This window comes from Leuciscus leuciscus (genome assembly GCF_965113295.1).
Source record: "Leuciscus leuciscus genome assembly, chromosome: 1".
NCBI classification, from domain to species: domain Eukaryota; kingdom Metazoa; phylum Chordata; class Actinopteri; order Cypriniformes; family Leuciscidae; genus Leuciscus; species Leuciscus leuciscus.
This window is the reverse complement of record NC_138725.1, coordinates 33,182,605-33,197,792: the sequence shown is the minus strand read 5'-3', so window position 1 is coordinate 33,197,792 and position 15,188 is coordinate 33,182,605. Positions and strand designations below refer to the sequence as shown.

The following is a 15,188-nucleotide window of genomic DNA, read 5'->3' as shown; positions in this document are numbered from 1 at the left end:
GTGATTTGTTTTGTGTGGATATATTCATACATGCATTACATTAATTAAAACAATTAAAACCATTCATTTTACTATGGTGACGAGGGTCATTTTAACGGTTGCTTCACGACCAATTTCAAAGTTTCGTGCGACTGCCGCTAGAGGTCGAAATGGCAACAAGTGTAATACGGTTAGAGCAGTCAGAGTAAAAACGAAAGCGCTCCCTTCTATGGCGGACTCAAACGTCCATCACATGACTGCGCTCCGGTGCGCGCATGCAGGCGGCTGGTCGAGTTCCAGAGCGCGCACCACCGGGTGACGGTTACGTGCTTTAGTCTCATCATAGAATGACAGGGGCAGGACGGATAACTGTGCACTCCTGGGGACTCTCTATTGAACCCGACCTGGAGTCTGCAAAGATGCACTTTAGGGTCTAATTTTGGACTTCATTTAGCCTATCCAGTGTGCCGGGGGTGAATATCTGTCCCAGACGCACGGAAAACAACTTCCCTTTATTCAATACTATATGCTACACATTTTAGGCTATGAATGCGATCCAATCTAAACTGAGCGACCAATAAAACTTGTTCCTCTGCCTCGTCAAGGGAGTTGACGCTGGTTTTCGCAGAAATGTCTCGGTGGATGTGATCTTTATGACCGAACGCGGCAGCGCAACAGGACAACATGATCTGCTTCATTTGTCTAGCGCTTCATTGCCGTTATGATGATGTGACTCGTTGGTGAAACTGAAGCTGCTCAGGTGAGAAGCATCGGCATCTCCTCACCCTGACACCTGAGATGGCCATCAACATCAGCGGCTCAATGCGTGTAAGTTTAGACCATCTGTCGCTCCCGTCAATGAGCTGCACTGCTCTAATGCACTATACATAATCTATTTTTTATTTGTGTGTGTGTGTGCTGTCTTAATTTAAAAGATAATTGAATACGAATGTAAAGTACACTCAACAGATATAATGAACATAGCAATTCTGCTTTCTATCAAAACCTATAAGACAGGCAGTCGAGAGCAGGCAGTCTCTTTTTACTTAATGTAATATTTTGCAGGATTATTATTATTTTTTATTTTTTTTGGTAAAACGTTTTATCAAAGCTTGCTTATATATATATATATATATATATATATATATATAAACTTACACTAAATTGAAAATATAAAAATAAAAGCACATTTGAAATACTAGCTACATTTACACAAATGTATGTTTTCTGCCACAATTATTAAGATTGAACTGTAGGCTCAGATATATAAAATATATATCTGAGAAAATATAAATATTTTCAATTTTCAATTTAGTGTAAGTTTTAGTAATTTTATTATGTGCTTCTGTATTGTTTTATTTTTGTTTTTATTTCTTTTTAAACATTCTATTTAGCTTTCATTTATTTTTACTTCAGTTCAAACTTGTTAAGTTTCCTTGGTTTTCATCAGTTTCTATGGTTTTTCATTGTTTGATTGATTGGCACACCTGGTATTCATTGTGTTGATTGGTTTGCTCTGTGTATTTAACTTTGTTTCCCTCAGTTTATTGTCTATCTTCATTAGATATTATTGTGTTGTTCTGTTCTAGTTTTCATAGTTCCCGTATTCCGAGTATTTTGTTATTTTGAGAGTTTTGCTTTATTAAAGAATTGCCGCACCAAGATCCTAACATTTTCCATAATTACCTGCAACCACTAGGTGAACTCTTCTCTGCCCTCATTCGACCTCTTGGGGATTTACTACAGTGTTGCATTTACATAATGAGTTCTGTGAATTATTATTTTTTCTTTATTTAGCATTTGGACTGGAGTATAATCCTGTTGCTGGCGTAATTTAGTATAAATTACCTAGATTTGCTCTTTTTGTAATCTTTGTTCTAGATTAGGAGGCTTCATCTGGTTTGTCATTGAAGTGAAGGTGGTCAGCAGCTGTTTCAGTCCTGTGTTAGTTTTGTGTACATGAATCCTCTAAATATAATGATGGTCTTGTCAGCTAATCTATCAAGAGTATCTCCTTGAAGGAATAATTCAGCTGGTATCTGTCAGGTGGTCATCAGAAATCTTTGGATTTAGCATGTTTAAGGTGTAATATGAATTATACAGTTGAATTACAAACCCCAATTATGAAGCATTAGATTGGGGAAAATCTCATCTGCCAACAAATTATTTCTTTAACAAAATACAAATAAAATCCCCCATCTTTATTATATTTGAGGTCATCTATATGCTAGTGCACACACACTAAATCATGACAAAATAAGATAGTAGATATACACATTTACAGTCTTTCTCTTATAAATGTCCCCACCACAATTATGGCAGAGAAAAACAATATCGTTTGATAATCTCACTTCCAGAATGATGTTTTCAGCTGATGAATGATAAAAACATTGGCAGCCAATCAGAATCCACCAGTCTTTTAAGAGTTTGAGCATTTAAAGCGGCAGGAGACAAAACTGCGGCGTAAGCACTTATAATAATCAGAATGTTATCGTCCGTTCTCCGTTGGTCTGGACACTAATATAGTTATCGTAGTTGTTGTTAATGGTGTGAACGGGCCTTTACTGCTTTATAGAACAAAAAACCAGAGAGGCTCTCTGTCACATCGATGTTTCAGCTTCATCCAGGGAAGAATTAAAAATTAAACAGCTTTTCGTACAGAACTTGCTGTCCTCTGGACGAGAAACTGCCTCAGACTGGTTTTTAATGTTTCAGCACAAACCTTAAACTGAACTAATGTTCACAGGCAAAGTTAGGCCAAGAACACACTCTATGCACGGTGATCACACATTTGGAGTAGGATTTTCTTGGAAAAAAGCTAGGATTTTCACTCAGTAAGTGCCAGTAGAAAGACTCAAAAATGTAGAAAAATCTAGCATAAAATGTAGCATAAAATGCTATATGCTATTGTAGACAGTATAGGAATTTTTAAATTGAACTTTTTGAGTGCATTTCATTAGATGCAAATACCTCCCTATAAATGGATATTGTGGGATGATGTGACACTGATGATGATGTGAATCAAAACACACTGAGTTTATGTTTACACTGAGCGGATTGCACTTTTTTTGACCTCTGAATAAAAGCGTTGTGTGCAAGATTCTCCTCTTGTTGGACAATTTTTTGAGCTTACGCAGCAAAGTATTTTGCATTTACAAACCTCTTCAGTTCTACGAAAGCCATTTTATAGTGCATCTATACTAACTTGTTGTTTTGCATTGTTGCATTCTGAAATTGTTGCATTCTGAAATGCAGGTATAGGCTACATGTGGCTTTTCCCCACATGTGTTAATGCATTCAGTTATGCTTTCGTATTCGGTTGTTAAGTCGTGACGTAACCACTCTCCGATAATACTCTTTCCGGGTCCAAAGTCCAGGTCCTCTCTACCTACCTACCGCTTTCGCTAGTGTTTTGGTTATTATTGAGTGTTTTTACAATGCCGCAGTGCTGTGTCCCGTGTCCCGAGCTAACTCACTTCAACCTCGTAAATCTTATTTTTCATTGATGCCTGGACTCTACCCTTAATTATGCCACCTGAGTGATGAGCTACACTAACCACTCTGTTGGTGTTAAAGGAATTTAAACCCTTTTTGACCGCCAAGGGTGCCTCACTAAGAAGGACGTGGTCGTAAATAAATGTACAGGTTCCACCATTGTTATTTCTGGACGAGAGGAGCGCTTGGACCCGGAAAAGGCTAAACGTCACGCGTCATCGGATAGGGATGCACCAATATGAAAATTTTGCCCGATAACCGATAATGTTTTATATTTGAAAGCCGATTACCGATATATTGGCCGATAAATCTTAATAAAGTTGTTATATTATTTTTGAGAGCCTACTTACAAAAACAAAAGTCTCAACATTAACATGTCCCGCAAGCACACAATTATTATATGTTTTCATTATAATTTTATGTCGCCTATATGACAGACTTGCGCTGCACATGAACTGTATTTTCCTTTGTTGAAGTGTTTCCAATCATATTTCAGGCAAGTAAACATCATCAGTGTCTCAGCTGTATAGGAAATAATCCATTATTTATCGGCTTTAAATACAGTATTGGCTGAATTTTCTGATTGTACCAATAACAATACCATTAAAAATTAACATATATCGTCCGATACCGATATGGTGGCCGATATATCGTGCATCCCAACTTCCATATACTTGCGCGGTATGTTTCTTCCAATGAGATTTGTCTGTAGCTGTTTGTGTAACTATTTTGCTCGCTGGAGAAAGATCCGTCCCATGATCCTTTAAGCCTGGCCGTGTCCCTCTTCACCCCATGCTTTTGCAGCCCATTAGATGCATTAAAGCTCATCGCACAAAATCAATAACCTGCTGCGGGTCGGTTGCTAAAACAATTGTCCAAATGTTTTTCTTCTGTGAGGAGAGCAGAAAGCAGCCTTAATGCCCTGGAGTGTCCCAGCTGATAATGCAAGCGCTCCGGTTACGAGCTTTCTGCCCATCGTGGCTGGAGAGAAACGCCTTCAGACGGCTTGAAGGGCCCTTATGGTGAAAATCACCAGCATCTGTTTACATTAAAAGAGAACATGAGCACCATCAAAACATAATATGAGACGGGGATGTTTTGACAACACTAGAAGACATTTTGACCACCTCATTTGGCAGATTTGTGCATGAAACCTTGATGCAAATGTCCTCGTCTGTAACCTCACCCTTGTCAACAGAAGATGTTGTGACAAAAGTAGACTTACTGTATAGTCTCCTGCTTTTTATATTGCAAAGTGTATATTGTGTATATATATATATATTTCCCAAGTTGACTATTGATTCATGAAATTGTATGTTTAAATGCAAATAATGCATCATTTTATTAAATATGCACTAATTTGCTTATATTTCCTGAAAAAAAATCTGGACATTGGATAAAGCCTGGTTCAAAATTCTTGTTTAATTTTGTTGACGCATTAGAGCAAAATATTTTTACTGTGGGGATTTTGGATATCTGTTTATCACTCCATAAATCAGAAAACACTGGCATCAGACAGAAAACGCCATGTTTTTAGGAAGAAAATGTTATGTAAGTGTGAACGATAAATGAAGAAACCTTCAGAATGTAGACAGGAATAAAACTAAAGTCAAGTGTTTCTGAAGTGGAGAAAAAACTCAAGACGTTTAAAGATATGCATCATAATTGAAATCTACAGATGCTAATAGATAAAGCACAATATAATAAACACTTATATGTGTATTGTGGATGTTTTCTTTCCACTAGTCTGATAGAAGACATGTTATGGAAGCAAAATAGACCAACATCTTCTTTATTTTTGTCTTGCCTTAAAGGGACAGTTCACAATTAAATTATATATTTTTTTTTTATCCTCATCTCTTTCCAAACCTGTGAGAGAAAAGTGGATGTTGGCTGGCATCTGAAGCTCCTAAAATTACACACAAGAAAATCTACAGTATTATAACATATGACTTGTGTCCAAGACTGTTGTCAGGTTTGATGCAAGTTTGAATATGAAGAAAATATTTTATTGTAAGAAGGTTTGGTGCAACATAAAGGTGAGTAAATGACAGAACTGTAATTATGGGGTGAACTAGGCATCGATAGTGACTATAAATCAGCCAAAAAGTAAAAGCATCATTTAAAGCAAATATTCATCATGAATTGGGTCAGAGATGATGTAAATGTAATCAGCTTTTCTTTTAATAGAGTTCAGTGAATTATTATCCCTTCCTGTTCAGCTGTAAATCCTCACAAAGTCCAGAAACATCAGACAGTTTTTCAGTGAGTGATCAGTCATTAGGGGCGGATGTGAAACTATTAGAATATTTATAATGGCAGGATAGGTACTGTACACACAGGAAGTGATGTCAGTATAGGCACTGTACACACAGGAAGTGATGTCAGGTGCCGCACCTCAGTTTGTTTGATGGCTTCAGGAAGAACCTATTTTTGACTGGCTGTTTTCATCCACATTTCTGGTTAAACTTTATTTTAAGGTGACGCAGTTACATTAACTCAAATAAGTACTGAGTAATGTTAATTAACTACATGTACTTACAATAAAGTTATGGCTAGGCTTTGGTTTAGAGTTAGTTAGTAGTAATTATGCATACTTTGCTGTAATTACTATACTAAGTAAATCTAGTAACGTGTAACTACGTCACCTTAAAGTGATACCACATTAGTTTGTGCAAATTGTAGGAAATCGCATAAAAAAAGGTGGATGGAAAGGCCAAGATGTGCATTAAATGTTTTTAAAATGCATCCAATTGAGGCGGATAATGTTTATATTCATTAAGACAACTTGTGCATAAAATAGGATGCAAACTGCAACTTTTTACTATTTTATTACTGATACTTTGCACGTTTCCCTGGAAGTGAAGATTTTTTCCAATAAAATAAATAAAAGTTTTGCAATATAGCTACTCTCTGCCCTGCTGTTTATAAAAACTTTATAAAAAGAGCTCAGCCTAAAATAAGGCTCACTCTATGGCTGTTTTTGAGTCTTTGCAATGTTTAAAGCACATGACGTCCTCAAGACTAATATCAGGAAGGAATTCGGCAAACGGGACGCAGAGAGCCAATATATGAGCAATTCATTTGCAGATATTTTCTATTTTTAGTATATGTTTTGAGGTCTTGTGTTTCTGTGTATCGGCCCTGTTTGAATGCTTTTATTTATACATGATCTTCCTTTTTTCCACATTGCTGTGCTTGATTTTTCTTTTAACTCTGCAGCTGATTTTTTTGAGGAACTCCTTTTTTCTTATTATTTTTTCTCTGTTTATTTTATTTTAAATGGTTTGACATGCTAAACTTCATCTAAAATCATTCTTAACGTTTCTGTTTTGGCAAATGATTTGAGTACTGCAAGAACCTGTTTGAGGAACTTCTAGTAAAACGATTAAATTTAACAGTGTGATGTGCTATACTCCATTTAATGTTGTTTTAAACTACCATTTTCTTTAAAACTCTTAATGCATACACATGCAGGTGCTATAAGCTCGTTAGCTGAGCGAGTCGTTAATAACTAATCTGCAGGACTATTTAAGTCCATGTATATTTGAAAAATGCAAGATGTCTGTTAGATGGGTGATGGGTTAAGATTCTTCATTCTGAAGTGACTCTCACATGTCTGAATAATACATCTGTGCGTGTCAGAGTTTCATCTGAGATGTCAGTGTGATTTCACAGACAGTCGTGATTGTGTCTGATTGCTTCCTGAACGCTGATGGTCCGTGTCAGAGACGAGATGAGGTGAGAGAGGTCAGGACTCAGATCTTATAACTCTAGAGCTGATTGGAGATGTGTGGATGCTCAAACCTAAAATCTAAATTTACTTTATTAAAATTGTAGTAAGTAAAGTAGTCTTTTTTGTTATTGATTCATCAGAAATCTTTTGGTTTTTTTTGTCTTCTTAATCTTATCCAAGTGCTGTCATCCTTCTTTTTCTTTTTTTTTTCCAGTTTTGTTCTGAAATATGTCACATTATGCATGGAAATAAAATCAGTTTGAGTTTCATGTCGACATTAAAATACTTAAAGTTCCCCTGTAGTCAATCATTTTATCCCTTCAAACTCATCTTTGATCACCAAAATGATATATTTAAACGTTTTTTTTTTTCTTTGAAGAAAAATGTCTTCATGCCTTAAAATAGCTTAAATGTAACTCTACGCTCTTGTCTTCTATGAATATGCAAATGAGCCCTGCCTCCACTCACTCACTCACAGAGGCTCAGAGATCCACTCGTGGACGATCACACGTTGATCTGATTGGTTACAAGGTAGTTTGTGACGTCAGAAACACCAGCGATTTCAAACCGTGTTTTTGAGACTGTCTTTGGTTCACTGCAGTTTTAAGGAGAAAATACTCAGCAATGGTGTCGACTTATGAATTTACACATGGTTTGTCTTAAAGCATATTTAAAACACCAATATAAACAACATTAAAAGCTTGATTTTCACCACAGGGGCACTTTAAATGGTTTGAAGCTTCATGGTGAGCTTAGACAAACACACACTGCGCTTCTAAGCTCTTGAACTGAATGATGTTGTGTTTTCTCACAAACATCATCTCTGTCTCCTGAGTCTGCGTAAACCGAGCTGAGTGACTGCTAAAGATTGGCAAACACACAACGACTGGTGTAAGAAGTGCTTCAGAAGTGCATTAATCAGAGTCAAGGGGGATTTGGTTTGTTTTCTGTGATCAGTTCACAAGATTTTTGTCCTTCTCAGGATGAATCCTTCTGCTAATTAAATTTTTATTAGTGCTCGTTTTTTCTGCCAAAGCACTAAGAGAAATGGATCAGTCCACTCAACACTCATTAATGACTTCCTGTCTCTCTCTCTCTCTCTCTCTCTCTCTCTCTCTCTCTCTCTCTCTCTCTCTCTCTCTCTCTCTCTCTCTCTCTCTCTCTCTCTCTCTCACGTCCGTAAGTGTCTGTGTGTGTCTTTCATTGATCGGTTGTGGAGATGTTTAGAGCGCTCAGGTGTAGTTTTCACTCAGTGTCAGTGAAATACGATCTCCTCACACAAAACAATACATGATATAATAAACAGTAAAATTAACATATTTTATCATGTATACATGATATTTCATGTATGCGTGTCTCTTCTACTATCAAGACTGCATTTATTTGATCAAAAATACAGTAAAAACAGTAATATTGTGAAATATTTGTACAATTTAATAATCTGTTCAGTAAATGTTTTTGGTCCCCATGAGCAAAACAGTTTATAAACCAAGCAAAATGTTTTAAAATATATAAATGCAGAAAGTTTTGTGTGATGGGTAGGTTTAGTTGAGGATAGAATATACAGTTTGTACAGTATAAAATGGAAATCAGTATGTGTGTATTCTCAAACTCAATCTGCTGAACTAAAGACCCGCTTTTAGTTTTTATGCAACCAAAAAAAAAAAAAAAGTCTCACAGACATGATTGAACTCTTGCTAACATACAGTAAGGCCATTACAGCAAAGATAAGCCAAAACACACGCTCAGTGTTTCCAGTGCTCTAGTTTACGTTCACACACACACACACACACACACACACACACACACACACACACACACACACACACACACACACACACACACACACACACACACACACACACACGCTAGCTGATGTAACTGAGGATAATCATAATGTTTATCAGGCCGCCTCTCAAAATCATTTATAATCTGATTTCAATCTCCATTAAAATCTGATGGTCATTTATTTATATATTTCTGTGAGTTCCCTGCTGTGTGTGAAGATGACCATCATTTAGAAGCATTTATTAGCTGCAGCAATATAACAGAATTGTGTATATAATATTTTTAAGAGGCGCCTTCTACGCCACTCAAGGTCACCTTACAAATCTTCCTAAAATCATCAGTATAATGACAATAGACAAAGCATACTATAATATACATTAAGACACTGAAGAATACGATATTGCTCAATTCATGTGCAATCATAAATAAGCCTGTTTAAATAAATGAGTTTTAAGATAAGATTTAAAACTGTGAAGACTGTCGCTGTTACGAATGTCCAGGGGAAGGGGCAGCATAACTAAAAGCCCTACCCGTGGTAAGAATAGGGATGCACAGATATTAACATTTTGGCCGATACTGATAACCGATAATTCTTTATGTTTGAAAGCCGATAACTGATATCCTGGCTGATAAATCTGAATCCAATTTTTTGAGAGCCTTGTTACAAAAACAAAAGTCTCACCATTAAAAGCCATGTCCCAAACACACAATTATGATGTTCTCATAATTTTATGTAGCTGATATGACAGACTTGCGCTGCACATGTTGCACTGAACTGTATTTTCCTTTTTTGAAGTGATTCCAATCATATTTCAAGCAATTCAAAACCATCATGTTGAACAGTGCTCATCTGAAGTGTCTCAGCTGAAGGAAATAATACATTATTTATCGGCTTTAATATATCGGGCCGATAACGATAACATTAAAAATGAACATATATCGTCCGGTACCGATATGGTGGCCCATATATGGTGCATCCCTAGGTAAGACTAAAAAGATTGATGAAGAGGATTTGAGGGTACGGGCAGGAATATAAATTTGAAGAAGATCATAGAGATCTGAAGGAGCTAGATTATTATGAGCCTTCAAGATTTTGAAATCAATTCGATATTTTACCGGAAGTAAAATAAATACTAATACTAAATACTAATAATAAATAAAATAGAAGTAAAGTAAGAACTTCAAGAGTGTTAAAGAACAGGAGAAATGTGCTCTATGGGAGGGGTTCTGGAAATAATTTGTGCAGCTGGATTCTGGACCAGCTGCAGTTTATGTTTAGAAGGAAGACCAAAGAGAAGAGAAATGCTATTATCTGCGACATAACTAGGGCATTTACAAGGATAGCAGTGCTGTGCTGTTCGTTGTCAGAGAAGGACGAAGATATGTCCGTAAACATATGTTTATGTGTTTTTTTATGTTTCGTAAATTAAAATATTCAGTACGAATGATATTATAAACGTGAGCTTCAAAAGATAGGGTGCTATTAAGGATGACACTCAGACTTTTAACCTGCGTGGATGAAAATACTATGGACTGGTCAGTAGTCAAAGATAAGATATCAGTTATTGCCAGAGTAGATTTTGTACCAACCAGGAGAATCTCAGTTTAAGGAAATTAGATGAAAACCAGTTTTTAATTTAAGATAACAAACTGAACAGAGAAAGTGTAGGGAAAACAGAAGTAGACATGGAAGACAGGCCGTTGTATGCATAGCAGTGGAAATGAATACCGTACTTCCTAAAAATATGTCCATGGGGGCAGTAAATAGATAATAAACAAAAGAGGGCCCAACACTGAGCCTTGGGGAACACCAGTGGTAAATTGCAATGGCTTAGATCTGACGTTTTTGAGTTGCACATACTGAGCGTGACCAGAAAAATACAATCCAAAGAAGGTGCCCCTCTTCTGAACACAGAAGACAGACAGGTGCCCATAAGGGAGGCCAGCCTGTCTAGGAGGATGATGTTAATATTTAATAGAACATGATTTTAAATAAATATTTAGAATTATAATTGAGGTTTTAAAGAATATTTTGCCCCCAAAAAATCAGTTGCTGATTTGACAAAAACAAAACAAAAGTCGCTAGGGTGTTCTAGGTGGTTGCTATGGCATTGCTAGGGTGTTCTGTGTGGTTGCTTAGGCGTTGTTATGTAGTTCCTATGGAATGTTCAGAAAATTGCTACAGTGTTGCTATTCAGTTGTAATCATGCTCTGAGTAATGCTATGCAGTTGCTATGGTGTTCTTGGTGGTTGCTATAGGATTACTATGTGGTTGCTAGGCAGTTGTTAGGTGTTACAGATGTTTGTTATGGCATTGAGTAGTCATGGTTAAGTAGTTGTGGTTGCTTGGAAAATGCTAGCTGTTACAAATAGTTGTTAGTGCATTGCTAGGTAGTGCTAGGGTGTTATTGGTGGTAGCTAGCCGGTTTGCTATGTATTACAGATGGTAGGCATTGCTGTTATGACCTATCATCTTAGATAGATGATAGGTGTTATAGATGGTTGGTAGGGCGTTGCTAGGTAGTTGCTAAAATGCTCAGGGTGGTTTCTAAGGAATTGCTATATAGTTGCTAGGCAGTTGATAAGGTATTCTTGTGGTTGCTAGGTGTTATAGATGGTTGGTAGGGCGTAGCTAGGTAGTTGCTAAAATGCTCAGGGTGGTTTCTAAGGAATTGCTATATAGTTGCTAGGCAGTTGATAAGGTATTCTTGTGGTTGCTAGGTGTTATAGATTATTGCTATGGCTTTGCTAGGGTGTCCCAAGTCTTTCACTCAGATATTGAAGCAAAATTTTGAGGAAGCTGTTGTAGTAATTTCCTGTAGTGAACCTAATTATTTTACAGTTGCAGAAACAATTAAACATAAAGTGAAGTGTTAAACTGTTTAGTGTTTTTTTTTAAGGCCGTGTACCTCAGTGGCTTTGCTTCACTCCATCTGTGATTCAGCGATGTGAAGTTGTCATTCAGGTTTGTGTGAAATGTTGTCTGTAAACATAGTGGTCGGATGGCTGAGCATAACACTGTCAGCCTGAGCTGTGGGCGGGGTTTAGCTGTGGGCGGGGCATAACGAGTGGGGTGATATGTGGGCGGGGCTTAACGGTGTGACAGAGTTATGGGTGGAGTTAACAGTGGGCGGGGCATCAGTGCAGCGTTATGGGCGGAGTTGAATTGTGGGCAGGGCATCTGGTAGTGTGGAGTTATGGGCAAGTTTTATAAACCCTGTAAAGCATCACAGGACGGTTTCCACTGTCATTTAGGAATGCAGTCTCTCTGTTTAACCTGGTTAATTTGGACCTGAGATAAAAGAGGTGTGACGTTACAGTACTGATCATAAATTAGATCATGTTTAGATTCAGCACATACTCTTTCTTTAGACTAGCTTGATATAGTAATAACTCAACTTCTCTGCTTTGCATCACGAGATCTTGTAGCCCGAACCATCTGAGGACAGCAGAGACCACGAGTCCTGTGCCTTTATATGGACAAACACACACTTTAGGAACATTATTCCCTATGTTATTTATTCTAGAAACTGTATTTTAGTTGTTGTTTAGCCTTACAGTCTATTTAACTCAGTGTTGCACTTGTGCGAATGTGTGTGTGTTTTCTTTTTTGGACAGTTTCGTTTCCTCTTTGGCTGTCACAAGTGTTCATGAATGCCATCCTGTGTATTAAAACACACACACACACACACACACACACACACACACACCTCACTGAAATGCTCGTCTCTGAACCGGAAGTTGGTTGAGAGATTTCAAAAGCGATCCATCCACGTGCCCATGTATAAGTGTGTGTGTGTGTGTGTGTGTGTGTGTGTGTGTGTCTGTGTAAACGGCAAACATCTCTCATGTGTCGTGTCGAGATGAACAGGAAGCTGTTGCTGTCGTTCTCTCTGAGCGGAAGCTGTTCATGTTCATGGTGTCGGAGGCTCTGATAGCAGACCCAACAGGAGTGTGTGGCGATGGATAGTGAAGGAGATGTGGGAGATTGTTCTCTGGAGGACGTTCCCTCCAGCCCGGTGGAGACCGAACATGTGGTAGGATCTCAAAAGCTGCTCTATGTCACTGTTCTTCAGTCTGTTAAAGGGCCCAAAATTCCCCTTCATGTCGGTCCAAACCTGTAGCTGACTTTCTTTTTTTAAAAAGTGAAACAGAAGAGATTTTGAAGAACGCTGGGGTTATTTTAGCATCGTTTAATCTACTTAATATTTATTCACATTTTTTATGTTTTATTTTTACTTAATGTAAAGTGCTGCCATAAAATCTTAATTTGCTCTTAAGAAAACAAAAACTAATAAAAGGGAGAAAAGCACAACAAAATTGATAAAACAAACTAAAAGTAAAACGTCAATGAAAATGGTTCCATGCTATTTAACTATTATTAGCTAAAAAGCATTTATTAACCTTAATTTGTTGATTTCAACATTTACTAATATATTATTAAAATCAAATGTATTTGTTAATATTATTTAATGAACTAGCAATGAACAATTGCGTTTTTATTAACAAAAGTTCACAAAGATTAATAATTACTTTAACAAATGTTTAGCACTGTTACCAATTTTATTCATTATTTTTCCATTTATTCCAATTAAATGAACATTTAAATTTGAGCTTTGGCAGCCAAAATAAAATTTAAGATCGTTTTTATTTTATTTCATTTCAATGAACGTATATGTTTTTCAGTATCTTTAACGTTTACCACACTGGTCCAAACATCTTTGGACCCCATTGACTTGACGTTGAAAAATAATATCTTCTTTTATGTATTTTAAGTCTGAAACGACATGAGGGTGAGTAAATGATTTGATATTTTTGGCTGAACGAACCCTTCAAGGCCTGAACTAAACCCTCGCGAGCTAAAGATCATGATGATGATGGTTTATAGCTGTCTGGTTTTGTGTTTTTGATGTTTGTAGTGAAACTAATGCAGCTCAGAGCTTTAGTGATATTCTCCACCCATCCTACTTCCGTGACGTGACGTGTTTCTGAGTCAAACTGGATATGCAGTGAGATAAAATAAGGACGGAGCCTGATTTTATTCAAGATAAATTGATTGGATGCTGAAAGAGTCTCTAAGAGGGATCGATGGAGTCAGTCGAAAAGGAGGAGGAGAAAATTGAAAGTATAAAGACTTTTTTTTTTTTTTTTGGGCACTGATGAATCATTCAGAGACGAGGAATGTGTATTTAAAAACATATGATTCATATATAATTCCTTTGGAGAGAAATAAAGGCCCAAATGAGTCACTAGCTGTCATCCAAAGTATACACAGAAAAAAAGGGTGTCGAATTTACTTTGAAACACAAGACATTTCTTGTAAATGTCACTAATAATAATTACTAAGAATCTGCAATTAACACATTAAAACATGACATTCTGAAGTTGAACGTACTCCAATTACCTTCGTTTTATTTCCAAAAATCAGTTCACACTGAAATCGGCCTTTTTATTTCAGAAAGCTGGCTTTGAAATCCTGGCAAGTTTGAGACATTGTTGAGATCTGGTCTGAAACTCCAGAAGAGAAACACTGGGCTCTTTTATAAAAGGAGAAACATCTGAGAAGTGTTTTCAGGGAAACGGTTGAGATTCCGAAGAGATTTCATTGCGATTCCTCTTTCCTACGGGTTGTGGTGATGTTTTATGTGTGTGTTGCTCTTACTGAAGTGACTTTTCCTGTGTGTTTTGTAAGTGAGCTGCTCACAGTAGAACTTCCTTATTGAGTCACAGTGTTCATGTGTGTGTGTTCGTTCGCTCTGAAACATACTGTAGATGAACGTTTCTGCGGTGTCTCGAGTTTGGTACCTGCTCTATTTACACTGTCAGACGTGTGTTTAGTCTTTGAATGGCTGTGTGAAGTGTTATATTTCAGTCTGGTTGCAGTTCAGCTCAGTCTGTGTCTCTTGTGTCAGTTTATGACAACAAAAACAAAATGGAAAAGAGAAGTTCTGTAAGTTTACAGTTTATATAAAGTTTCTCTTGAAGTTGTTGACTTCCTCTGCACGAGCGCTGAACCGCAGAGCTGCCCTTTGTTTCTGCTGACTCATTTCAGATCATTAACAAACTAAAGTGCTGGAATAGATTGAATTACAGGCTTAAAACGTGTTGCACTTAATTGACTGCTTAGTTTGGGACATTTCATTTAATATTCAACAATATTATTGTTCTGCCTGCATTGACACCATTATGT

At 37.0% G+C, this 15,188-nt stretch overlaps 1 protein-coding gene across 3 annotated transcripts in view; it reads left to right on the top strand.

Annotated features, from left to right (window-relative positions):
• Positions 1–305: 305 nt before the first annotated feature.
• Positions 306–15,188, top strand: part of pkn1b (protein kinase N1b) — a 43,583-nt gene continuing 28,700 nt past the window's right edge. The window contains exon 1 of one of the 3 annotated variants that reach the window (XM_082140740.1): positions 306–807. In XM_082140740.1, coding sequence (XP_081996866.1) covers positions 778–807 — 30 coding nt within the window. In that variant the 5' untranslated portion in view covers positions 306–777. Of the gene's footprint in view, positions 808–12,772; positions 13,036–15,188 lie in introns of those variants that run through there. The other 2 variants (XM_082140739.1, XM_082140738.1) reach the window with 2 other exon arrangements.